At 33.8% G+C, this 27,361-nt stretch overlaps 4 protein-coding genes across 7 annotated transcripts; all 4 read right to left on the reverse strand.

The window, feature by feature from the left end:
* Window positions 1–571: 571 nt before the first annotated feature.
* LOC122605911 (short-chain dehydrogenase ptmH-like) lies at window positions 572–4,640 on the reverse strand. Its single transcript, XM_043778871.1, has 3 exons — window positions 4,298–4,640; window positions 2,866–3,025; window positions 572–1,020 (listed from the first exon to the last, which is right to left on the reverse strand). Exons 1-3 carry the CDS (start codon window positions 4,638–4,640, stop codon window positions 684–686), a joined length of 840 nt encoding a protein of 279 aa, XP_043634806.1. The 3' UTR covers window positions 572–683.
* A 3,463-nt stretch (window positions 4,641–8,103) lies between these two features.
* On the reverse strand, window positions 8,104–12,420 carry LOC122606336. Of its 2 annotated transcripts, none has more exons than XM_043779289.1 (16): window positions 12,210–12,420; window positions 12,008–12,121; window positions 11,425–11,499; window positions 11,272–11,331; window positions 11,095–11,169; window positions 10,712–10,837; window positions 10,397–10,492; window positions 10,182–10,301; window positions 10,031–10,094; window positions 9,734–9,905; window positions 9,512–9,639; window positions 9,246–9,370; window positions 9,016–9,102; window positions 8,840–8,914; window positions 8,668–8,727; window positions 8,104–8,399 (listed from the first exon to the last, which is right to left on the reverse strand). In XM_043779289.1, exons 1-16 carry the CDS (start codon window positions 12,240–12,242, stop codon window positions 8,394–8,396), a joined length of 1,416 nt encoding a protein of 471 aa, XP_043635224.1. In that variant the 5' UTR covers window positions 12,243–12,420; the 3' UTR covers window positions 8,104–8,393. The 2 variants fall into 2 exon arrangements, with proteins under 2 accessions (XP_043635224.1, XP_043635223.1); XM_043779288.1 differs by having other exon boundaries at window positions 9,734–9,911; window positions 12,210–12,418.
* Window positions 12,421–15,731: 3,311 nt separating this feature from the next.
* LOC122606337 lies at window positions 15,732–19,056 on the reverse strand. Of its 3 annotated transcripts, none has more exons than XM_043779292.1 (9): window positions 18,818–19,056; window positions 18,484–18,522; window positions 18,275–18,279; window positions 17,003–17,120; window positions 16,863–16,933; window positions 16,593–16,677; window positions 16,429–16,511; window positions 16,222–16,322; window positions 15,732–16,018 (listed from the first exon to the last, which is right to left on the reverse strand). In XM_043779292.1, the coding sequence occupies exons 1-8, from the start codon at window positions 18,848–18,850 to the stop codon at window positions 16,229–16,231; spliced, it is 528 nt and encodes a 175-aa protein (XP_043635227.1). In that variant the 5' UTR covers window positions 18,851–19,056; the 3' UTR covers window positions 15,732–16,018; window positions 16,222–16,228. The 3 variants fall into 3 exon arrangements, with proteins under 3 accessions (XP_043635227.1, XP_043635225.1, XP_043635226.1); XM_043779290.1 differs by having other exon boundaries at window positions 18,275–18,327; XM_043779291.1 differs by having other exon boundaries at window positions 15,732–16,112; window positions 18,275–18,327.
* A 3,997-nt stretch (window positions 19,057–23,053) lies between these two features.
* On the reverse strand, window positions 23,054–27,134 carry LOC122604537. The gene is made up of 16 exons (XM_043777424.1): window positions 27,102–27,134; window positions 26,897–27,013; window positions 26,383–26,457; window positions 26,232–26,291; window positions 26,056–26,130; window positions 25,687–25,812; window positions 25,374–25,469; window positions 25,159–25,278; window positions 25,008–25,071; window positions 24,711–24,888; window positions 24,489–24,616; window positions 24,223–24,347; window positions 23,993–24,079; window positions 23,817–23,891; window positions 23,645–23,704; window positions 23,054–23,365 (listed from the first exon to the last, which is right to left on the reverse strand). Exons 1-16 carry the CDS (start codon window positions 27,132–27,134, stop codon window positions 23,360–23,362), a joined length of 1,425 nt encoding a protein of 474 aa, XP_043633359.1. The 3' UTR covers window positions 23,054–23,359.
* Window positions 27,135–27,361: the final 227 nt, after the last annotated feature.

The raw sequence follows: 27,361 nt of genomic DNA on the forward strand, positions 1-27,361 counted from the left end.
ACTTAATAATTATGTTAAATTTCATGTTTCTTTTTTCACTTAATAAACAAAAATAACTACTTAATACAGACATTAAGTATACATTTGTACACTTAATACACTCAGATTAATGACTAAAAAACGAACCAGAAGTCTTTTTCATGAGATTTGAGATCTGTTTTTAAGGGTTTACTTTAAAACTTTACAGTAATTAAAAGAAAATTACACCAAATCATATTCATGGCACATCCACCAGCACAAAAGTCATGGTACCTCTTCGATCAGTGATTGCTTTCGACCATGCTTCCAAAAGATAGTTGTAAAATATTAAATAAATATCTAGTAAAATTAGATGGAATTTTTAGTTTATTCTGTTAAAATTAGATGAAAATTTGACCCATTTTATATAAATGGGACGAATGTCTATGTCACTACTATGTGATCAACAATGAACAACTATAAAAAGTGTTGGATATAAGTTTCATTGGCAAGAAACATAAATTTTATGGGGACAATGTTCAATTATGCAAAATATTTTCTTTACAACTTGATTTCCAGAGTAACATTACGAAACAATGAACACGTCATTACGTTTGAGCAATGTACCTGCTAAAATGCAACTTTTAGCAACACATTTATCCAGACACTAGAGTATGTTACAGAAATGTACAAGTATGCTGCAAAACATGTTACAGAAATAGAAACTAACATTTCATAGCCTTTTTTAGAAGAAAATCCTTAACAAATATAGGCATGTGGTACATGATAGCCATTATAGGGGAGTATTGACCCGAAGAGAACCAAGAAGGAGGATCTTCTTTCATGATTGCATCTACTGTTTTCTTTGCGAACTCTTCCGCTGGGGTTGCCTTTGGACCTTGTGAAAAATAGGCCCGCTCTTTGATTGCAGCTTCATATTTCTTGTACAGTTTCCATTCAGGAAACCTATTGTAGTTTGCTGCAGCCGAATTTCCAATATTTGATCTGATTGCTCCAGGTACAACGTTGATTACATTGATACCAAGCGGCTTCAGTTCCAACCTGTTCAATTCAAAAGTTGGTTAGTTGTTATCTAAAATAGACAACTGATTATGTATGCCCACTCCAACTATTGAAAGAGATTACCTGGTTATGATTTTAGTTATGATTTTCAATAAATTAATAAAATTTGAAATGATCCGGTAGGCAATATAAGTCCAAGGCAGGCCATTCCACAGTGATAATAGAAGGCGCATCAACAAGCAAAGATCATAAATTTTACTTCCTTGGTGTATTCACCTTCAGTTGATTAAAGGGAAAAAAAATGAAATTCACATAAGCTACCCGAGGCTGGTTGCTAACTTTAATCAACCGAAGCCCATAAGTTAATGTATCTCATGTAAGCCTATAAGTACAGAGGGGAAAAAGTATAAAAGATTGCCTGCAAGTGCTAACTCCTTTATTTCTTACACAAACAAGGAATTGATGCCCATTTTAATACTTCCAAATGCAGAATTCTGAGTAATTTGTTAGGTTATTGGCTCAAGTCCTACAGCCCTAGAAGCTTACAAACTTTAGTAGTTTCTAAAAAAAATTTCGATGCCAATGAAAGAATACATTCAAGTTTACTCTTCAAAAGATGTAAATGGTTAAACGTTTCAGCAGATAATGGTAATAGGCTTGGCCCTTGATAATTTATATGACATTTTAAAGCTTACAAGTATCATGTATGATACATATGACGTTCCATCAATGTATCTGCTGGTATCACAAGTATAAAATACTTGGGCCAGTTGTTGTAAAAAACCACAAAATGACTTGAGGAGTATATTCTACAAGCACTTTCAATCTAATAACTAGCACAACAAAATGTACATAAAATAAAACTAAATAATTATAGGTGGTATCCCATGGCTGATGGATGGATGGTTGTGTCATTTAATGTCACCTACTAACAAACATATGTGATTGATTGAATTTGCTTTGGGCATTAACCAACTGATTACAAGATTCTACCTCTGAGACTAAGACCTTTGGCTGTGATACCGCAGAGCAACCCTGCCAGCACGATATATTCTTAGATGATTGCTTTACCTCAAATTCCACTGTCGATGGAACCACCAAGGTTTAGAGGCTTTGAGAGGTTGTATCTCTTAGGCCTATGATCTTATAAGTATGGCCACTTTCTCTGACAACCCAAAGGAACTATACTTGGAAGTGTAAACATCGAAACAATGCCATTGATTCTATGTTTTAGGTAGAAATAGATGGATATGGCCATGGAAATAGAACCAAAAAGTACGTTTTGTGTGTGTTGGATCTTTGTAACGAAGTATACAAGCAATCCAAATTGAGTTTACTTCTCACCCGTCATTCACAGGAACATAGATTTACATAGATGTTATTTCACGCTTTTTTCCAACTAAATACCTGCCTAAAAACTAATAAATCACCTACTTGTACTCTAGTAATAGTATTAATTAGATCATTTCCATCCCCTATTAATCAATCTATGTGCAAAAGTCATCATAGAAATTTGGGATCTTAATCTTTGATCCTTTACAATCTTCATCTGGTGTATTCTTGTCCTAACTTTGACCAATCGCACAGCTTGAACTGAACAAGAGTGACATAAATTTCACGATTCTTAAGTGGGTAAATCTCTTTTAGATATGTAATCAAAATGAGAGGGCTACTCATAAGTGACTTGGAAGATCACATCCCAGTAACCTTTAGAATTACATCTGCCATAGATTCAACTTAGCTTTTGCATTCTAATACATGAGAGTGACTTGAATGGTTTTGGTTATGATCGTTTTAATCTAAAATCTAAATCCAAAAAAGAAGCTAAATCTGTCTAATTGAGGGAGAGGCGAAACATGAGGTAGAAGTTGTATGAAAACAAACCTTAATGTATCCGTTAGCGCATGTATAGCAGCTTTAGATGCAGTGTAGACTCCTGACCACGGTCCAGGTCCCATAACAGTCACACTTCCAATATTCACAATCTTTCCCTTTTTTCTTGATGCCATGTGAGGAACAACTGCTTGGATCAACCTCATTGAACCTACATTCAATCCAAGAAAATGGTCGTTATGAAGTAATTAAAGTAATACTCAACATTAATACGTTCATACATATATACTATTCCCAAACTATATGATGAGGGGGTAAAAAGTGACACAAAAAATAAATTACAAAATGGTACTATCTGAAGTGCCAGTCCACCCTAACAGTATCATAACTTTTATATTTAATCCATAGCCCTTACTGTATTGCCACAAATTTTATTAACATTTGTGTTATAAATATTGTGCATACATTATCTTGGGTTCTGCTTTGTACATGAATGCAGATCTTACTTTAATCTATAGAACTTATCTTTCAACTTTTACTATCACACGAAAACTTATCGTTATTCGATTCATCTTACTTGAATCCTATAACCGATTAATCATTTATCACGACAACCTTCCCCACTATATGGGAAAGGGACTCACTTAAATATAGATTTTTGCAGAATTGTCCCAGCTGTCAGATTGCACTTGGTACATCATTCTCATAGCCCTGGCCGATTACCTCACTTTCAGTTCCATCCACTATTTGATCAAGTTGTCCTTCCAGATCGTTGAAAGTATTAATTTGGGAAATGAACTCTCATCTAGGATATGCGGTATGAAAAGCATTAAGAAACTAAGAAATTAAAATATATAGATGCAACATAACACCTTAAAGCTAAAAACTCAAAGTCATGATTTGGTCTAGTACCATAGAGGAAGGTATTACAAGTCACAAATCAAGCTTCATAAGGTGATCACACTTAACTTTTCTTTCCATATAAGACAAGTATAGTTACAGACTCAATTACTCAAACTCCCTCCTAATATCGAGCCCATGATCCTTATAAGCTTACCAAATTTCCCTTCTTTCTTTTCATGTTGGATCGGTTTTTGCACAATAAATATACAACAAAAATACACTATATACCGTTAATATCAAATAATCATTCAATTATCATAAAATAAATTAATTAGATACGAACAAGAAAGCGACACAAGATAGATGTGCATCAATTTCTTTTAACAAGTATAAATCAACAACAGCTACTATACCATACCCAATCCCTGCATAAGCGGGTATGGGAAGGTGGGATGTAAACAGTCTTGCCTCTAGCCAACGGTAAAACAACTGCTTCGATAAAGACATTCAGCCAACAGGGGAAAGAACAAGTGAGTATAATAACATATATAAATCAAACTTTCTATAAAAGTGGCATATATGCACAAATTACCATTTTTTCTATCAAATCAAACATAACAAAATCAACAACAAATCATACCGAAAACATTCGTGTTAAACGTGTGTTGAACTTCATCCAAAGGAATTTCGGCAAGAGGTCCAAGACATTGAACACCAGCATTATTAACAACAACATCAATCCGTCCAAACTTATCAATAACATTCGATACAACTTGTAAAACATTATGATCCGACAACACATCAAGTTCTTGTAGAAAAAACACATCTGGGTCTCCATTTAAATCAGACATGGAACTGATCGCACGCGCAGTCGCAACAACCAGACAGTTCCGTGCTGCGAATGCGCGTGCGAGGGCATTTCCTATGCCCCCTGATGAACACCCTGTTATTAAAACTACTTGTTTTTTCATTAAAGTTTCCATTGAGTTAAAATTTGTGATCGGGGATTGGTGGTAAAAACTATAGAGACAGGGCGTTTGTATCTATATCTATATATAGAGTTAGTAATGTCGGGGCCCCAGGTGCTAGAAGTAGGTTTCGGTACGGCGGTACAGCATTTAGTTCAACAGTTTCATTCGGTTTTAGTTATTGTTGTTGATAAGGTCCAAATTAATTTTAGACATTATTTTAGTTTTTCACTAAATATACAATAAACATTTCCAATTTATATCATCTTACTTTTGAATTACAAAAAAGTTAAATTTAAAAAAGGTAACTTCGTTCATTGAAATAAAATACTTAAAAAGAGAGAGAGAGAAAGCGCCTTTTAGGTGGTATTAAAAGAACCATTTAGATGACATTAATCACTGAAACATCATGTACGAATTGTGACAAACAAATAATATCATAACTACAATAAAATAAAGACATATAAAAATATTTGGAAGTATTTAATACGTAGTATTGAACATATTGCGTACCATTTAAATACTGTACTTATAATGATATAATAATAGATAGCAAAACATTGCATATAGGCGTCATAATGAAACATTGCATACTAATGGGTGCCAAAACTTGCACGAGTAAAAAGTAAAAAAAAACAGCAAACTGAATTAAAATTTTTCATTGAAGCATTTCATCAAATACTTTGTAAACATCTAATTTTTTTTTACAATATCTAAACCAAAAATCATAAACTGAACTCATTCATACATATTATCTAAGACCATGTGAGCTGACATTCGGATATATTATCAAAAATTAGAAAAAGTACTTTCACCATTAAAGTAAATTACTTTGAGAGTGGAGATTGAATGTGGAATCACAATTAAAGAGCTGTTGACTTGAAGAATAAAATATATTGATGAACATATGATGTAGCCATATAAAACAGTTTTTATATAATAGCGATCCGGATCGATTTGGATTGATCCAAGTCTTTAAATGGATAAATAAATCTATTTATTTATTATTTTATTAAATAGTTAAATGGATTAATGGATATTTATTTTGATCCAGTAATAATTTTAATTGGATTGGATTCGATATGGATATTGATCATATCCATCGACACCCCTACACCAAACAGACACAAAACCTCAATATCACCTCCAAGTCTCCAACTATCAAGTCTCGCCTAAAACCATCCTCATGACAAAGCTGATTTGAAAAGAGCTTATGTTTAACATAAAATGATGAAATCAATTTGGTTGAAGATCATCAAAAGGGATTCAGGTTAATTGTTTAACGCAATTATACCTTGAAAGAAATTGCTGATAATCTCTACTATAATTATTTTGGATAGTATTGGGTTGTGACATTCAACTATAAAATGTTGGTTATTAATAAAGTTTTTTTAATGTATTGTTCATAGAATAAACTTTCATATTATTTTTGTTTGATATCAATTCTTATTTTTATTTTTTACTAAAAAACAAAATGTCTGCTACTATTATTTATTACACATTTAACTATTCTTTCTAATTATAGTCGTCGCATCGCGCGGGTGTTCTTGTAATACAAATAGATGATGATTGAGCTCCCTGTAAGGCTGGGGGAGGGCTTGCCCACTCCTCCCCTCCCCTCCCTGATTTTTCTTCTCCTCTCCTCCCCTCCCCTAATGTTAGGAGCACCTCGACACCCCTCCCCTCCCCAGTAACGGTCGAAAAATGGATAGCTAGGTGGTGAGAGACCCGGGCACGACCCTCCCCACTCTCCTCCCCACCCAACCGGTACCGGTACGACGGGGCGGTATTCCCTAAGGTACCGGACCAGTACCTATTTGCTTCCCGCCCCACTCCGTCCACCCTAAGCTCCTTGTCGACATCAAGGAAGAAGGAGGTGCTTAAAGGGTGAATAAGCTAGTTATTTATTATTAATATTATTATTTTATTACTATTTGATCCTTGTCTACGGTTGCAAGAAGAAAGAAAGAGACAAGTTTTGTTGAAATAGTTATACTATCTTTGTTATTGTTTATTAATGTATGTTGTAGTTTGTAAGCATCATTAAGCGGATCATAATCAAGGTATAATAAGCTAAGTAAGCTTGTAATGTGAAGTAGCTAGGACAAACCATTTTTATTATATTTATTTAATTTGTATTATTAAATGATTTCTTACTTACTAATCTAGTGTATGTAGTCATCCGCAATAATCATTTTAGTGTAACGTCATTTTGGGAGTTCATAATAGTGGGGGGGGGGGGGGGGGGGGAATGACCCAATGGATGGATAATTTAGTGATCCGGCCAACTTAAATGGATCGTGATCCAATATGTGATCATGATGATCTGATCCATATCCAAATAACTTTAAATGAACGGATCACTATCCGGATCGATCCATTTAATTTTTTCATTTAAATGGCAAATATCAATTACCATACGTATCTTTTTATACATGCAACACTAATAAAATGGCTAAAATTAATTTCTCTAGAGACAAGTCTAAATAGATTCAAATGGCTATAGCGAGTAATTTATTGAAGACTTTTTATGTATAATGAATATATTGCATACCTTTTAACTGCCCAGTACAATTAAATACCATACATATAATGATATAATAATAGATAGCAAAACATTGCAATAGGTGCCAAAACTTGCATGAATAAGAAGTAAAAAAGGAACAACAAACTGAATTTAAAATTATCATTGAAGCATTTCATTAAACACTTTGTAAATATCTAAAAATTTTTTACAATATCTAAACTAAAAATCATAAACTAACTCATTCATACATATTATCTAAGACCAATGTGAGCTGACATTCGCATATATTATCAAAAATTAGAGAAAGTACTTTCATCATTAAAGTAAATTACCTTGAGGGTGGAGATTGGATGTGGACTCACAAAAAAAGTAGAGCATTGATGAACAAGAACGACTAAATCGAAGGCATAGTTTTTTGAATGAATAAACCTGAATCCTTGAGCTGTTAGACTTGATGAAATTATGATGTAGCGATCAATTCGGATGGATCATGGATCAATCCAAGTCTTTAAAAGGATAAATGGATCTATTTATTGGATAGTTAAATGGATTAACGGATATATATATATATATATATTGATCCTATCCATCGACACCCCTACACCAAATAGACACAAAACCTCAATATCACCTCCAAGTCTCCAACTATCAAGTCTGGCCTAAAACCATCCTCAAGACGTAGCTGATTTGAAAACATCTCTGAACCGGCCAGAAACCACAATATGTCATTGTGCAAGCCATGTCCAAACTCCAAACAAACGATGGAACAGCCCAAAACAACCAAATGTGGACCAAAAAGAGAACCAGAGGGAAGGCATTAGCCTCAAGGGGCTGTCGTACGTCATAAACACTTAAATATACACTCCTGAATACCTCCCTTAAACAGAGAAATTTATAGCAACCAACTCACCACACTTTAACTTTACTCGAGGGAATAAAATAAAATCACAATTAAACACAAAGTTGAATTTGGTAATTAGAGAAAATTTATACCACAACCATTCAAAATATTTGACTTCATCTAAATTAAAATTCAGATAGATTCATCAACATTAGATATGATCTGCTGAGGCCAAAAGAACAACTTAGGGATCATCATACATATGAAGCGGAACTGTAGTATGCACCCCACACAAGGAAATAACCTAGAAAAGCAAAAGTTGGCAATGAATTTGAGGCTGAAATTATCGTGTGGCGGAGAGATGTCAACATGATCAAACTGCACCTTTGAATTTGGCATCTTACTCCTAGGGTTGCGGGATTGTATATAGGAGCACAAAAAAAAAAGTTAGAATCCGTCAGACGATTGAAATAAACAAAACATTCATCAAATGTTGAAATAAGAAACACAAAGATAAAACATTCATCAAATGTCATTTTGTGTATAATCACAAAGATAAAACAGAATGTCAACAACCATTCTCCACTTTATCATTTGTGATTTAGCAGGTGGTTTCAAAATTTTTGGTCGTCTCAAATGAATGTACAAAGTATGTATTTTGCAACCGGACTCACCAAAGCTGCTGCTTTTGCTCCCTGGGGTAGTGCCTTAAGATAATCAGCATATGACTCTATCTACACACAACAAACATTAAATATGATATGAACAATATGAATTTAGCACAAGGTTTGAAGATAACTCATCAGAATGTATGTTAATATAAAAGTCAGAAGCATCAAAATTTACCTTAATAGTCTGCCCAGCCATCTGTGACCCATTTAAACCTTGTGCTGCTGCCTTTGCATGCTCAAGTTTATAAAACTTAAATGATGAAAGAGAAACCGTTTACACATTAATATCGATGAAAACAAACCAAGTAACCAACAGGAAAGATACAGTAGGGAATCAAAAGAAACACATACTTCAATATGCGCAAGTCCTTCACAATGTCCTGTTTCAGGATCCTTTGGGAACTGAACCTCCTCCACTGGGCCAAAAGCTTCAAATGTCTGCATAAGCATCAAGAAATGGATACTCAGGAGACAAGAATGCGTACACAGTTGAAGAGCAAAAATTGGAACCGATGTTCCGGAAGAACTTGGGATCACCTAATAAATCATATATTATCCAGATAAAAGGATAGACACTGTACCTTAATGAACTCCGCTTCATTCGTGCTAAAATGCAAATTTTCAACACGAAGTTTCTTACGAAAACTTTCCCATTGACTATTTAGCATGGCCCCGAACCGGCGCAACTCGCGATCAGATTGCTTATCTGAAGAAGAAACGATGAGCATATCAAACTGATAACAAAAGCATGAGCATATTAAACCAATAACAAAAACAAGTTAAAGAACATGCTAAATTTGCAATTTAACATCAAGAAGGACAAGGCTAAAAGACAGGCAATGCATACAACAACAATTCCTCTTTCTGTTACGCTTCTCATTTATCTTTTCCTCCAGAGCGGTAGCAATAGAAATCAGCTCTCCTCCACTATCTCCATCTCTCCTGCAGACAATGTTGCTGGCAGTCTCATGGTGGCTGCAAATAAAAAGGGATAATATGATGTATAAGGCAACGTAAGAAACTCGCTTTCACAGGTTAGAAGCTTCTAGAATTAAAGCATGGAACGTACTAATTCCAGTCTTCTGGCACGCCTTTCGGGAAGCGTTCCCTCATATGATGAACATTTTCCTCGGCCACTTCCAATTTTTCCTTTAGCTTCTCATCTTTTGGGTCTTCCTCCCAGATTTTTCTGTAATAAAGGGCCCCGACGGCACAACAAAATATAATCCAGGGCAGTTCAACTGCTCCTAAAAATAAAATAGAAAATTTTAAATACTTTCAAACTTGTTATACTAATTGATAGCAGGCCATCAAATAATAAAAAAATGGCAAAAAAAATAAGGAATAGATGGGAAATGCAAAATACCAGATTCTTTCACACTGCTACTTCCAGATTCTCTGGCTGAAACACCTTCGGCTCCCTGCATCGCCTAATGAAGAAACAGCATATATTTATTATATATAGCCTAATACACAGCAGAACCAATGACATAAATACATGAGGAGATTTTTAATACCAGGGATTTCCTCTTGCTATTTCTAGTTGCCAGTTTCGCAGGCGGTTCTCCAGGTGACGATCCAATAACTTCATTTTCTGGCTCCATTGACAAGTCTAAAGTTGATCTATTGGCATCATCCTAATAATAATAATAACATACACGTAAGTGTACCCTCAAACAGCAGTTCCACGCAGAAAATATTAAAGCAAAGTGTATCGGGATGCAGGACTTACAGTGTTCTCATGAGCTTCTTTCCTACCAATCTTCTCAAGATAAGCCAACACTTGATATCTATACCTAAACGAGGGTGCTCCTTGAGTCGAGTAACACTACAACAACAACACACATATATAGATTTAATAAAATATCCCCAAAAATAAGTTACAACATAAAAGAACACGTTTACACTTAAAAAAATCAACATGCAGGTACTAATTTCAGATAAAAAATAAAACTAAACCTAAAAAAAAATACAAAATAAAATTTAAAAAAAAACTGAAAAAAAACTCTACAAATGTAAAAAACTTAAAAGAAAAAAGAATGTTTACTTTGGTTTTTTTTCCACCGGCCTTAAAGATACTATAAACCCAGTCATCAGGTAGCCAATCCGGCCAGTCATTGTCCGGCATTTCCGATTCCACACATATCTCATGATAGTTTAGTACCTTGATAATCTGCAGTAGCAGAACAATCAAGAAAATGTTAAGAGAATTAGAGGATTATCATCTCAACTAGTACGATAGTAGATTTGCGACAAACTAGAAGATACATTTAATTGTAAAATTTTTATACTTAATAAGATTATAGTTTATCAAAATTAAGAATTATATATATATATATATATATATATAATAAAAAAAATAAAAAAAACAAAAAAAAAAACGTGCTAGTGAATACAAACCATATATCGGCAATATCTTTCTTCAATTACCTTACGTACTATAACTTTTTCAGAACTTTGCTCTCTTCTCTTAGATATTCTCATCCCCCATTCTTGATACCGCGCCTATAGAAAACAAATGAAGAAACAATGTTCAAAAGCATAATCTAATATACAACAGAAACCACCGTAACCAATGAAATAAATACACGAGTAGAGTTTTAATACCATAAATTTCATGCAGTCACGCTTAGCTTCATCAGGTATCCGTATAAAGGCATTATTATCCTTAAAATAAAAGCAGAAACTTAAGTGTACCCGCAAACAGCAGTTCCATATAGAAAATATTAAAGCAAAGTGTATCTGAGATGTAGGACTTACAGTGTGAATCTTGTCAAGATAAGCCAACACTTGCGACTTAGAATAACACTTGTGTCCATGGAAATCAACGTAGCACTACAACAACAACAACACCGCAAACATACATATAGATTTAATAAGATATCCTGGAAAATAAGTGACCACATAAAAGAACACGTCAACATTTGTTACTATGGCAGTGTATAAGTGCTAATTCCTTGAAATTGTGTCCACTAATTCCTTGAAATTGTGTCCAAAAACATCAAATTTTCAAACAAATACAAAAACAAAAAAAGGATGATCGGCAGGAGCTTATAAGAGCCTATGTTTTCAAAAGCTCCAAATTTAATCCGGGTGAAACTAAAAATAAAGCTTCTAAAACTCGATTGACCTTATAATATGCTTAGCTATAAAAAAATAACCCTTAAAAAAAGTTTCAATCTTGAATCTTCGGTGTGAACTTGCATAAATTTTACATTCTTTTTGTCAAAGATGTCTACTTTCATAATATATCTAGCTTGTTGTTACGAATATAGTTGATCAAAATTGAGAATTATCAACAAAAAAAAAAAAAAAATTAAATTATATCGGGGCAATATCTTACCTTGTATCTCTTTCCTTTATTGTAACCACTTTTTCGGGCCTTGAATTCCACCTTCCATCCATCAGGTAGCCAATTAGAATCACCATTTTCAGAAGGAGATCCATCTCCACCTCCCTGTGCATCAAAACAACAACGTTCAAAAAAAATTTAATATGCAACAGAAACTAATGAATTAAATATACGAGGAGGAGAGTTCTAATACCAGGGATTTCTTCCTGCTGCTTCTAGTTGCCATAGATTAAATTGAGTTATGAACCCTAAAAATTGAACGACAGGGGTTTTACCCTTTTACTTTTTATTTTCTTTCGGATAGAGTTATCATTGTTTCGAACCCTAAAAATTGAAAGACAGGGGTCTTTATTAGCGAATGAGAGGTATATATTTATTTTCTTTCGGAAGTGGGTCGGGATTGGGTCGGGATTGGGTCGGAGAAAAGTTACCAAATCTGTAAACGGAGTTTCCACCAGCAATGAATGGGTCATTGTTGGATATTTTATAATTATGCTCTCGTCATCTCATGAATTGCTATTTCCATAATTATAATAAGTTATTAATATGCAGACTTTAAAATTTTAAGTTGATGATTCGGAATCATAAGGTTATTTGTCGTCATCTACTATATTTACAAGTTCCGAATTTAATGTGATTCTAAATTTAAGATAAATCCAAAACACTAACTAAACATATATTATATTTGTTATAACTATTTATTATAATTTAGTTTCGATTATCTGTTACTCTAACCACTGTTTATTTTAAAGACCATACATGCACAACTCAGAATCGTAAATGATGGTTAACATGTGTTGGCTTATGATCTTCAAGATGAACTAATGTGGTCATAATTTTTGTTGTTGAAAAAGAAATCATAACAAACTTATAATAGACAACAAACTAAATTAAAAGAAATAATAATAACAATAACATAAGAATTCAATGTTAAATAATAATAACAATTTATTATATGCAAAGTATATGAAAAGAAAACCCTTTCTATAGTTGATCGTAGCTTCTTTTTTTTTGTCGTACGTGAATTATATTATAGATTACCAATAAACCGGAAAGTGTAAATTAATTATTTTAAATTGTGTGAAAATGTAAATTGGGATACCAAAAAGTGTAAATTAATTACTTTTAAATGTAGATTGATGATGGAAAACCAAAAAGTATAATTAATTATTTTTAAATTGGGTTAAAGTGTAAATTTGTAATGGAAAATCAAAAAGTGTAAGTTAATTATTTTTAAATTGGGTTAAAGTATAGTTTGGTGATGGAAAACCAACAAATGTAAATTAATTATTTTAGATCGGGTTAAAGTATAAATTGATGATGTAAAACCAAAAAGTGTAAATTAATATAGATTAATATTGAAAACATAAAGTATTAATAAGAAGAGAGGATTAGACTCTAAGAGGGAAATTAGGGGTGCCAAGTGTACCTCTAACCCATCGTTTAGTTATATTATAGATTGACTTCTATGGGGAAACTTATTGGTTTATGCTTTATATTCTTATTTGTTCATAGTCAATGTATTTGTAAGTAATAATATTACGAAATCTTCACATATATTTTTATTTGATCTTGTACTAATTAGAAAAATGGTTTCCTTTGATATTTTTCTCTAGCATTTGATTTATCCAAAAGCTTCTCGGGTACTTTAAGTTACCTTTTTACCTTTGATTATTGTTTTTGTTGGTAATCAAAGACAACGGTTCCGACAATGGGGAAGCGGAAATTTGGTCGGGTGTACCGGATGCAAAAAAGAATGTAAACACATTCAAAGGAAAAGTTAGTAAACTTGTGCATAGAAAATTTGTACTATGCATAAAAAAAATGTACAGACGGTGTTTTCCGGTGAGTGTCGATGAACTCAAAGGAAGAAGATGAAGATAGATTAGTCGAAGACGAAGATAGATGCATATGGTGTTGTACCAAATAATCAAATGTATCTGAGAAAGTCAAAACTTGTATTTTATGTTTTATAGAATTGTACCAAGTATATGCATAAAGTAGTTGTACCTATAGCTTTAAAATAGGTAAAAAAAATGAGTTGGTTTTAGTAAATAGTATATAGATAATAATGTATAATTTGTAATTAATTTTAAAGGTTAGTTTTATTGGAGTTTAAATTATTTTGATTTTGTGCCCTTGTTAAATTGTAAAGCATATAGCTGCTTTTTAAGTTAGGGCATCGTGAGATTGATAAAAAGTTTTTTTTTTGAATAAAAAAGTCTTTGAATAGCTTATTATCATTGGAGTCAATAGCTTTTTTCTTCAAAAGGTTGATAATACTCAACCTATTTGATCAATGACTTTTTTTTATACACTCACATTAACTTTTGAATTTCATTTATTAAAATATTTTTCATACCTTTAACTAATACTTATAATTTAATATTATAAATTAATAGTAGGGATATTGAAAAAAAATTCTTTAATAGCTTAACATCATTGGAAATGCTCTTAGTGTGAACTTTATTTCTTTTGTAATTGTTCTTTTTCGGACCTTGAGCAACCGGTCAACGTGGAGAGTTTTATGTGCTTGATGTAGTGGTGAACAAAAATCGGTTTCTACCCAACCCGACCCGAAACTGAACTCGAACCGGTTTTTTGGTCAACGGAACCAAAACCGGGTTTGACCCAACCCGAATCGGTTTGAAACCGGTTTGGGGTCAGACTTTGACCGGTTATTGACCAGGTTTTTATGACAAAAAACCGAACCCGACCCGATCTCAACCCGGTCTCTAACCGAAAATAAAACCGAAAACCCAAACCGGTTAGTAACCGCCGGGTTGAGTCAAACCCGAACCGGGTTGGGTCAAACCCGGTTGTTGACCAGATTCGGGTTTGGGTTCGTTTTCAGGTTCCAACCCGGTTTTTTTGTACACCTCTAGCTTGATGGAGGTCTTGGAAAGGACGAACGACAAGACCGTTCTTCGAACTCAAGACCTTTCTTTTTCAAGAACGAAAAAAGATAAAGTTTACTATATAATAAAAACAGTACTAGATTTGTATTCTCCAAAGAACCATAGCTTCCTTAATTTTTCGACAAGAAAAGAGGTTCAAATAATTAGAGGGAGCAAATTGCAAAAGCCGAGATTTATTCAAAGATTGTTAATACAAAGGCTTTGAGTTTTCTAAGTCATTCAATGAGAAGACATTCTTATAAAACCTTAAAAAAAAAAAAAAAAAAAAAAAAATTCTTTTAAGAGTGATGTGGCATTTTTGCGAGCTTGAAATTCATCAGGAGTCTTTCCAATTGAGCCTTGGCTGAGCACATTTACGAATGCAGAATAACAATTTACTAAACTGCATTGATTGAACAGGGAGCCAATTTGATATTTTCTTGGCTAGCATGAAATTTGGATGATTTTTAGCATAAGGTCATTTATCAGGATCAATCCGTCTTTAAGGTAGTTAACAAAAGGGCTTTCAGAATGTCAGCTTGTGTTTATGCTAAAGCATCAAAGCGGCTCAATACGATTATTTATTTACTCATTATAAAACGACATCCTACTTCTAAGCTACACGAATGCCTTGGGACTTCCGAAACGGACAGTTTTCTTAAATGATCTAAAGCCAAAAACCGAACCGATTCCTTTCCGGTCAGTCTCACCAGTTTTTGGCCGACTCATCCAACTGCAACCCCATAGACTTTACATAACGTATTTGTTCTAATCTCACCCGCGTTCCTCATAGTAACTAGAGAGCGTTTAATAATCTGTTTCAAGGAAAACTTAGATCTATATACCATAATATGCATATGGTGTTGTACCAAATAACAGAATGCCGGTTTCATCACCCATTAACAAACCTAAGGAATAAAGGTTTAGTCTAAATCACATCGAAATATCAAGAAATAAAAGGCGCAAGAAATGTTCCAAAATCCAATAATTAGAAGTGAATGTGACTAGTTGAAGTTTATAGCATGCACAGCCTCCGCCTTGCTGATCTTACTGGTTCGTATTTGTTGTAGATTCCAAAATCATGTCAAATAAAGAGTCTCCACCCCTGGCAACACAGCAGCAATTTTTTGGAATAAAAGCGGCAACAAAATCATAAGTTCACCGTAAGGCATATCATAGATGATACGACTAACAAGGCCCTGGATAATCAAGAAAGATGTGAACATTATGCAGGTCCCATATTCCCATGTAACATTGAGTGAAATAGTTTTTTTTTTGGCTAAACTAATACTAGAGTGAATATGTTACCTTTATCTTAACCGCGAAATTTCCATTCTGATCCTGTCATTTCAAAAATCTCAACCGCTTTGTCCTTGTCATCCTGCGTTTTGAACCGGAGCTTAACATGCCTGCATGTAAGTTGCAGAAATTTAAGTACTTTCGAGTTTTTACTTGCCACTATCTACATATAATTGTCAATCCCTAAGAGAAGAATATCAATACTATTATACATACCCCGTGCATTTGCCTTTCATCTTATAGATTCGGTAATCTGTGGGAGAACAACTTTGTAAGAGGTACTCCAGCTTTTCATAAACCTACCTCACATGAATGTAATAAATGAGTAAGCACATAAAATAACCAGGGACGTTAAGAGCAAGGTTTAACCTAAAAGTTACCTGGTACGCCTCACCCGGTTTACTCTTTAGCTTAGCCCATGCCTTATACCTTCCTTTTTCTTTCACAAGCTCATGGAGAGTTTCACTGTAAAAACATTTGTCACTCAAACTACTATAGTCATTAGCAGTTAAATATATGAAACGATTGTGCGTAACCTAAGTTGGAGCAACATCTTTACTCAAGAGTTTTTCTGCCTAATTTTGCTTCTTGTACTAAATAAGTTTTATAACAAAAAACTATGATATTCAACCAAATGAAGTTTAGCCAACCTGTACATTTCCAGTTTGACCTCTATATTATTCTTGAAATGGACCGGAGATTTTTCCCATTTTTTCACGATCTGATGGACATTTAAAATGTGGAACAAAATTAGCAGCAGAATAAAAAAAAATCAAGTGATTAGTTGTACCTTTTTTGCCGCATCACGGGATTCCATCACAAGAATGCATGCCCTAGTATATGTGTAATCCATGCGGTGGAGAAACCGCACCTTGATGACCTTGTCAAAATTTACTAACCCCCTCTTCCTGTGAGAGAACCCAATATGTGAGTTGGCTATCTTTTCAACAACATATGCAGAAATTAAAGAACACCACCAAGATTTTAATGTGGAATCTCACACACGGCTGTGTGTGAACTAATCCAGAAGGGGGGAGGGGGGCTAGTAATTTTCTTTAGTGTAATCAAGCAAAATATACATGTACAAGAGATAGTATTTATAGACTACATAATAGAGTTAGCCAACTTGCTCCCCATATTAACAATAACCGGACCTAACAATAGTATTTATAGACTACATATTAGGGCAAGCAAACTTGCTCCCCAAGTTAACAATAACCGGACCTAATAATACGGCCTGACTCAGCAGCTCATCTAATAAGGCCTATGGCCTTCTATATGGTTCTGGAAAATGGCGGCCTAGTTGGGCCTAAGACAATCCGGCTAACTCGCAAACAGGTACGTTGGAGACTTGGAGAGCTTGAAAAGGGTAATGGACTATGGTAGAATGTTAAAGCCACAGCAAGTTGACAGTGATAATGTTATGTGTCACTGATAATGTCATGTAGATTGGAATTAGAATTTGGAAACATATCCTTAACATAATAATCGGAATTCAAAACAAACTTTTAAAAGTGGAAAAGATTTGATTTAAATAAATTTATAATTTACCAATACTTATTACATATAAATAAATAATATGCGGGTTTGACGAGTTATCTAATGAATATATCAATGGGTTTTACTTATGGATATGACGTATTCGCGAGACGGATATATCCAGGACGGATATGATATATTCATTATCCATCCGCAACGCGCAAACGGGACAGTTAGTATCCAGGGTAAATTTTCCAAAATTACTCGTCCATGAAGGATGGATATCTACTGGTTACAGTTTTTTTCTTGTAGTTGTCACTCCTACCCCCCAAAGAAAAAAAAAAAAAAGAGGCTCACAATCACACCCACAACCAAGAAACACACACCCTGTCCTTCAAAAAATTGGATGTCCTAACAACGGGCGTTCGAACGCATAGAATATCAACAAAATCCATTTTAAACAATCCTTTTCATATTAGAGAAGTCATTCATAGAGAAACCCTTGTTCTCCCGGAAACCATTATCAAAAGATCACAAATATCCTAAAAATTCATAAAACTCGGCCTTGGTGAGAAAAACTTACAGTGCCTTCAAAAACAAAAACATAGGGAGGTTCGTCATAATTACACTTTTATCCTACACAAAAAATATACAAGTTATTAAATTACAAAAAAGGAAAGAAAAAAAAAATTAATAACGATAATTTGAGGTTATTAAATAGTTGCAAATGAACATACAAGTTGTATTTATTAATTCTCAAGTATGATAGTATATGAAAAATTAAGTACATACATTATCTGAAGATCCCGCAGACTCCATAGCTACAGGTGCCTATACAATTATTAATATAATTGTTAGTAAGTTAATATCTATAGTTCGATTAATTAACAAATCAACCATCTAAAAAATTGATTAAAACGCACATTCAAAAACAAAGTAATATCTATACTATTTTGTGATGTTTTTATTGCAGTCTCGACCTTAAGGGGTGATATGCTACATAACTCGACCAAAAACAATGCAAAGACCATTCAAATGAACAGAACCCACAAAATTACAAATACCACCTACTTCAAGAATTCAAGAAACTAATGAATTCAATATGCGAGGAGGAGAGTTTTAATACCAGGGATTTCTTCCTGCTGCTTCTAGTTTCCATATATATTATAAGATTAAATTGAGTTATAATAATTTACTATTATCAATGTTTCGAACCCTAAAATTTCATTGAATTATAAACCCTAAAATTTCATGTAGGATTGAATCTATTGTTTGTTCGTATATTCCATGTAGTTGTCATCGTGAATTATAAACCCTAAAATTTCATTGAATGATTTGGTTGTCGATTTAGGGATTGAAAATGAACGGGGTGGTTTAATTGGGTATCTGGGTATATATTTAGGGTTTAGGGTATATATTTACGCGAATTTGGGGATAAATGAGAATTCAAAGAGTTTTTTCATAATACAAGAGTTTTGGCAGAAAACGTCCCTCTGACAAGCAAAATGACAGAACAGTCCTTGCGTGGGAGGCACGTGCTTCCTTTTAACGGCAAAAAGGTAATTGCGTTAATAATAAGGACGTAAATCGCTAAAAATTCTTGCCAAAAGGATGAAAAAGACTAAAAATTCTTGACAGGGATGGAAACCGCAAATTTTGGTAAACCACAGGGACAATTTATGATAGTATATGATATAATGTGACCTTTCATTTCGTATCGACATTTTGGTTTCAAGTATGAATATTGGGTAAATTTTAAAGTTTGAATGATGAAAAGCAAAGACCAAATGTGAAAACTAAGTTTCTCAGCATCTCATATATGCTCATATATGTTTAGAAAAACAAAATGTAAAGATGTAGGATTGAGGTTTATAAAATATTTGTTATCATAAACCGTTGAAGATTTAATAATATAACTAAAACTAAAGTAGGATTCGGTTCCTTTGAAAGAAAGTACAAAATAGACAAGTAAATTAATGAAGTGCATTTTTTAGACTGTATTCAAACTTTAATTTAACTTATCAAGTCATGATATGATAATGTATATGTATACATCATCCATCGTACTTCAAATTTTAAATCATTACCATGTCATTCACTTATTTGGTAAGTATGTTAAAATTTAATTCTAACAAATAATTTGTATATATTTTTATTTATTTTGAAAGATGAATACCCGCGCGATGCAGCGGCGGTATACTGCGGCGAAGGGAAAACTGACAGCGGTTGATGTTAGTAATACTCATATCAGCATTAACAAAATTGCGGGTTACAAAAGAAGAACAATGGTTGGAGCGTGTCTGATTTTAAGGTGGAGAGAGTATTATGAGAATAAAAAGTGTCCAATGGCAAATAAGATATTTCAAAGACAGAATTAATTAATAGGAATGGGCGAGGATTTGCTTTATTAGGGAGTATATATAACAACCAAACAAATACTCTAATATAAGAATCAACTAGTTATTCAAAGACTAAATAAGAGTTTACAAAGCATAAACTTTTTCTAGTAACATTAAGGCTTTTAGCTTTGAGCCTTTAATTTAACATTTATTCATTTATTTTGAGTCCAGATTAATTTGAGTAAAAAAAGGTTCATATAACTTACATATGTGTAAGTCGTGGTGGCGGTGGTCATTGATGTGACCAATTTATACTCATCGCCCACATCATTATTGGCCATTTATTTATGTGTTTTAAGTCGATTTTATGTGCATTTGGCGCGTTTATGGTGTTTGTTAGTGTTTTCCGGCTCTAAATAGGTTACGCATTCATTTGGTACATTTTCGGAAGATTCATTGGCCAGAAGTTGATTTGTAATATCGAGAGTTGTTTTAAGTGAAGAGATGGTTAGGATCAGCAAGTTTCAAGGTCGAAAGAAGATTATTGTACATATGCTTATGACTGCGCCGCAGTGGGGATGAACCATGTCCACTACGCCGCAGTACATATCCACGGCCTCAGATTGATTGTTCCCCACTGCGCCGCATTGGGGATTGCAACAGAGAGACTGCGCTGCAGTCAATAGAACAAGAATTTAAGACGTAGATTCGGGTTGCACCGCAGTGAAGGTATTCATAAGCCACTGCGCTGCAGTCCTTTGAAAGTCAACGGAGTCCCTAGTCAAGGCTGATGACTGCGCCACAGTGGGGTGTATCACTTGCCCATTGCGCCGTAGTGGCTGCACGGGGCCTGAAGGTTTTGGACGATTTTTGCATCAGATTTTGGAAGAGTATAAATAGAAAACCATGACCTAATTCTCAACTTATCAAAAGTTTTTCTAGGAGCTATTCTACAAGGGTTCTTCGATCTCCAAGCAAGTTTTTCTTAGGCGGACTCATCGAAGATTCACGGGCACCCATCTAGATCGTAATACTTACTGTCTTGCAATATTCTGTTTTCTCAAACGATTAGTACAAAATGTTTTTCCATTATTTTGATTATTATTGTTCTTTGATCATGAGTGGCTAAACGTTTAATCATCCACCTTGATAAAACAAGACGAATGATGTGATTGCAATATTATAAGTATGACAAACAACTTTTAAAATTGTCCCCTTATAAAAATTATTTTGCCTGGCATTGATGTAAAATAGACGAAAGAGATCGTATAGTTATTTTAAGTTTTGAAGGTTTTATATTTGATATTATAGGTATTTTAAGTGAAACTGTTTAAATTATAAACAATAAAAAGATAATGATCATTGGACATATAATGGGATGAACAATTTTTATACAAAATATAGAAGTATAAATGATCAAATATTTATATAGAAACTTTAAATATCTTTTTTTTGAAAGATGAATTTCGTTTGAGAACTTCGTGTCACGATTCGACAGCGGGAGGTCTAGCATACGTTGTCTTAACCGGGTCCGCGCTAGAGAGCTCCCTCGAAGTAGAAATGTCTATTTCAAATACCCGATGGGGGGGCCCCTACTAATCCGCCCGAAGGCACGACGATCAATAGGGGTAAACCGTGCCTCCTCACACTTGAACCTGGGTATACCCAAGTCAAATCTTCATAGGAAGACTTCCTATGTACTTCCGAAGTCTTAAACTTAAGACCTCCTGCTTGTAAGACAGGTGCTCAACTACTTGAACTAACTAGGAAGTACATAGAAACTTTAAATATCTAAATTCCATAACTTAAAAAGAACCTTTTTTTTTAATTTATGGTTCATGATGGTCGCATACGTCTCTATATGTCGTAAAAAAAATCTCTCACATTTATCTAAAATAATAATTTTAGCACGGCATGATTTTTTCTAGTCTTTTATACATGCAACACAATAATAAAATGGCTAAAATTAATTGCTCAAGCATGGAGCAAAATAGCTAAAGAGATTCAAATGACTATACTGGACTAATTTAATGGAGATTTTTATGTATGATGAACATATAACATATCGCATACTTTTTAACTCTCCAGTACAATTAAATACTGTACATATGATGGTATAATAATAGATTGCAAAACAATGCATATAGGCGTCAAAATTAACATTGCTTACTAATAGGTGCCAAAACTTGCACGAGTAAGAAGGAAAAAAGGAACAATAAACTGAATTTAAAATTTTCATTGAAGCATTTCATCAAACACTTTGTAAACATCTAATTTTTTTTATAATATTTAAACCTAAAATCATAAACTAAACATATTAACTAAGACCATGTGAGCTGACATTTGGACATATTATCAAAAATTAGAAAAAGTACTTTCATCAAAGTAAATTACCATGAGATTGGAGATTGAATATTTGAATGTGGAATCACAAAAAAAGTAGAGCATCGATGAACAAAAACGACTAAATCAAAGGCATAGTCTTTTGAATGAATGAACCTGAATCATTTTGAGCTGTTGACTTGAACGTATCGATATAAAACAGTTTTTATATAATAGCGATCTGGATCGATCATGGATTGATCCAAGTCTATGGATAAATGGATCTATTTATTAGATAGTGGATTAATAGATATTTATTTTGATCCAATAAAACTTTTAATTGGATTGGATTGGATATAGATACTGATCCTATTCCTATCCATTGACATTTGACACCCCTACACCAAACAGACAACAAAACCTCAAACTATCAAGTCTGGCCTAAAACCATCCTCATGACGAGGCTGATTTAAAAACACCTCTAAACCGGCCAGAAACCACAAAATGTCATTGTGCAAGCCATATCCAAATAAATGATGGAACAGCCCAAAACAACCAAATGTGGACCAAAAAAGAACCAGAGGGAAGGCATTAGCCTCAAGGGGTTGTCGTACGTCATAAACATACATTCCTGAATACCTCCCTTAAACAGAGAAATTTATAGCAACCAACTCACCACACTTTAACTTTACTCGAGGGAATAAAATAAAATCACAATTAAACACAAAGTTGAATTGGGTAATTAGAGAAAATTCATACCACAACCATTCAAAATATTTGACTTCATCTAAATTAAAATTCAGATAGATTCATCAACATTAGATATGATCTGCTGAGGCCAAAAGAACAACTTAGGGATCATCATACATATGAAGCGGAACTGTAGTATGCACCCCACACAAGGAAACAACCTAGAAAAGCAAAAGTTGGCAATGAATTTGAGGCTGAAATTATCGTGTAGCGGAGAGATGTCAACATGATCAAACTGCACCTTTGAATTTGGCATCTTACTCCTAGGGTTGCGGGATTGTATATAGGAGCACAAAAAAAAAAAGTTAGAATCCGTCAGACGATTGAAATAAACAAAACATTCATCAAATGTTGAAACAACTTATAATAAGAAACACAAAGATAAAACATTCATCAAATGTCATTGTGTGTATAATCACAAAGATAAAACAGAATGTCAACAACCATTCTCCACTTTATCATTTGTGATTTAGCAGGTGGTCTCAAAATTTTTGGTCGTCTCAAATGAATGTACAAAGTATGTATTTTGCAACCGGACTCACCAAACCTGCTGCTTTTGCTCCCTGGGGTAGTGCCTTAAGATGATCAGCATATGACTCTATCTACACACAACAAACATCAAATATGATATGAACAATATGAATTTAGCACAAGGTTTGAAGATAACTCATCAGAATGTATGTTAATATAAAAGTCAGAAGCATCAAAATTTACCTTAATAGTCTGCCCAGCCATCTGTGTCCCATTTAAACTTTGTGCTGCTGCCTTTGCATGCTCAAGTTTATAAAACTTAAATGATGAAAGAGAAACCGTTTACACATTAATATCGATGAAAACAAACCAAGTAACCAACAGGAAAGATACAGCAGGGAATCAAAAGAAACACATACTTCAATATGCGCAAGTCCTTCACAATGTCCTGTTTCAGGATCCTTTGGGAACTGAACCTCCTCCACTGGGCCAAAAGCTTCAAATCTCTGCATAAGCATCAAGAAATGGATACTCAGGAGACAAGAATGCGTACACAGTTGAAGAGCAAAAATTGGAACCGATGTTCCGGAAGAACTTGGGATCACCTAATAAATCATATATTATCCAGATAAAAGGATAGACACTGTACCTTCGTGAACTCCACTTCATCCGTGCTAAAATGCAAATTTTCAACACGAAGTTTCTTACGAAAACTTGCCCATTGACAATTTAGCATGGCCCCGAACCAGCGCAACTCGCGATCAGATTGCTTATCTGAAGAAGAAACGATGAGCATATCAAACTGATAACAAAAGCATGAGCATATTAAACCAATAACAAAAACAAGTTAAAGAACATGCTAAATTTGCAATTTAACATCAAGAAGGACAAGGCTAAAAGACAGGCAATGCATACAACAACAATTCCTCTTTCTGTTACGCTTCTCATTTATCTTTTTCTCCAGAGCAGTAGCAATAGAAATCAGCTCTCCTCCACTATCTCCGTCTCTCCTGGAGACAATGTTGCTGGCAGTCTCATGGTGGCTGCAAATAAAAAGGGATAATATGATGTATAAGGCAACGTAAGAAACTCGCTTTCACAGGTTAGAAGCTTCTAGAATTAAAGCATGGAACGTACTAATTCCAGTCTTCTGGCACGCCTTTCGGGAAGCGTTCCCTCATATGATGAACATTTTCCTCGGCCACTTCCAATTTTTCCTTTAGCTTCACATCTTTTGGGTCTTCCTCCCAGATTTTTCTGTAATAAAGGGCCCCGACGGCAGAACAAAATATAATCCAGGGCAGTTCAACTGCTCCTAAAAATAAAATAGAAAATTTTAAATACTTTCAAACTTGTTATACTAATTGATAGCAGGCCATCAAATAATAAAAAAATGGCCAAAAAAATAAGGAATAGATGGGAAATGCAAAATACCAGATTCTTTCACACTGCTACTTCCAGATTCTCTGGCTGAAACACCTTCAGCTCCCTGCATCGCCTAATGAAGAAACAACATATATTTATTATATATAGCCTAATATACAGCAGAACCAATGACATAAATACATGAGGAGATTTTTAATACCAGGGATTTCCTCTTGCTATTTCTAGTTGCCAGTTTCGCAGGCGGTTCTCCAGGTGACGATCCAATAACTTCATTTTCTGGCTCCATCGACAAGTCTAAAGTTGATCTATTGGCATCATCCTAATAATAATAATAACATACACGTAAGTGTACCCTCAAACAGCAGTTCCACGCAGAAAATATTAAAGCAAAGTGTATCGGGATGCAGGACTTACAGTGTTCTCATGAGCTTCTTTCCTACCAATCTTCTCAAGATAAGCCAACACTTGATATCTATACCTAAACGAGGGTGCTCCTTGAGTCGAGTAACACTACAACAACAACACACATATATAGATTTAATAAAATATCCCAAAAATAAGTTACAACATAAAAGAACACGTTTACACTTAAAAAATCAACATGCAGGTACTAATTTCAGATAAAAAATAAAACTAAACCTAAAAAAAAATACAAAATAAAATTTAAAAAAAAACTGAAAAAAAACTCTACAAATGTAAAAAACTTAAAAGAAAAAAGAATGTTTACTTTGGTTTTTTTTCCACCGGCCTTAAAGATACTATAAACCCAGTCATCAGGTAGCCAATCCGGCCAGTCATTGTCCGGCATTTCCGATTCCACACATATCTCATGATAGTTTAGTACCTTGATAATCTGCAGTAGCAGAACAATCAAGAAAATGTTAAGATAATTAGAGGATTATCATCTCAACTAGTACAATAGTAGATTTGCGAGAAACTAGAAGATACATTTAATTGTAAAATTGTTTTACTTAATAAGATTATAGTTGATCAAAATTAAGAATTATATATATATATATATATAAAATAAAAAAAACAAAAAAAAAACGTGCTAGTGAATACAAACCATATATCGGCAATATCTTTCTTCAATTACCTTACGTACTATAACTTTTTCAGAACTTTGCTCTCTTCTCTTAGATATTCTCATCCCCCATTCTTGATACCGCGCCTATAGAAAACAAATGAAGAACAATGTTCAAAAGCATAATCTAATATACAACAGAAACCACCGTAACCAATGAAATAAATACACGAGTAGAGTTTTAATACCATAAATTTTATGCAGTCACGCTTAGCTTCATCAGGTATCCGTATAAAGGCATTATTATCCTTAAAATAAAAACAGAAACTTAAGTGTACCCGCAAACAGCAGTTCCATAGAAAATATTAAAGCAAAGTGTATCTGAGATGTAGGACTTACAGTGCGAATCTTGTCAAGATAAGCCAACACTTGCGACTTAGAATAACACTTGTGTCCATGGAAATCAACGTAGCACTACAACAACAACACCACAAACATACATATAGATTTAATAAGATATCCTGGAAAATAAGTGACCACGTAAAAGAACACGTCAACATTTGTTACTATGACAGTGGTATATAAGTGCTAATTCCTTGAAATTGTGTCCAAAAACATCAAATTTTCAAACAAATACAAAAACAAAAAAAGGATAATCGGCAGGAGCTTATAAGAGCCTATGTTTTCAAAAGCTCCAAATTTAATCCGGGTGAAACTAAAAAAAAAATAACCCTTAAAAAAAGTTTCAATCTTGAATCTTCGGTGTGAACTTGCATAAATTTTACAATCTTTTTGTCAAAGATGTCTACTTTCATAATATACCTAGCTTGTTGTTACGAATATAGTTGATCAAAATTGAGAATTATCAACAAAAAAAAAAAAAAACTTAAATTATATCGGGGCAATATCTTACCTTGTATCTCTTTCCTTTATTGTAACCACTTTTTCGGGCCTTGAATTCCACCTTCCATCCATCAGGTAGCCAATTATAAGGATCACCATTTTCAGAAGGAGATCCATCTCCACCTCTCTGCATCGAAACAACAACGTTCAAAAAAAAAAATTAATATACAACAGAAACTAATGAATTAAATATACGAGGAGGAGAGTTTTAATACCAGGGATTTCTTCCTGCTGCTTCTAGTTGCCATATATATTTAATAAATTATTATTATTATTATTATAAGATTAAATTGAGTTATAATTTACTATTATCATTGTTTCGAACCCTAAAAATTGAACGACAGGGGTTTTTATTAGCGAATGAGAGGTATATATTGATTTGTTTGATATTTTATGTTCTCGTAAACGGAGTTTCCACCGGCAATGAATGGGTCATTGTTGGATATTTTATGCTCTCGAATTGCTATTTCCATAA

This window comes from Erigeron canadensis, chromosome 6 (genome assembly GCF_010389155.1).
Source record: "Erigeron canadensis isolate Cc75 chromosome 6, C_canadensis_v1, whole genome shotgun sequence".
Taxonomy (NCBI): domain Eukaryota; kingdom Viridiplantae; phylum Streptophyta; class Magnoliopsida; order Asterales; family Asteraceae; genus Erigeron; species Erigeron canadensis.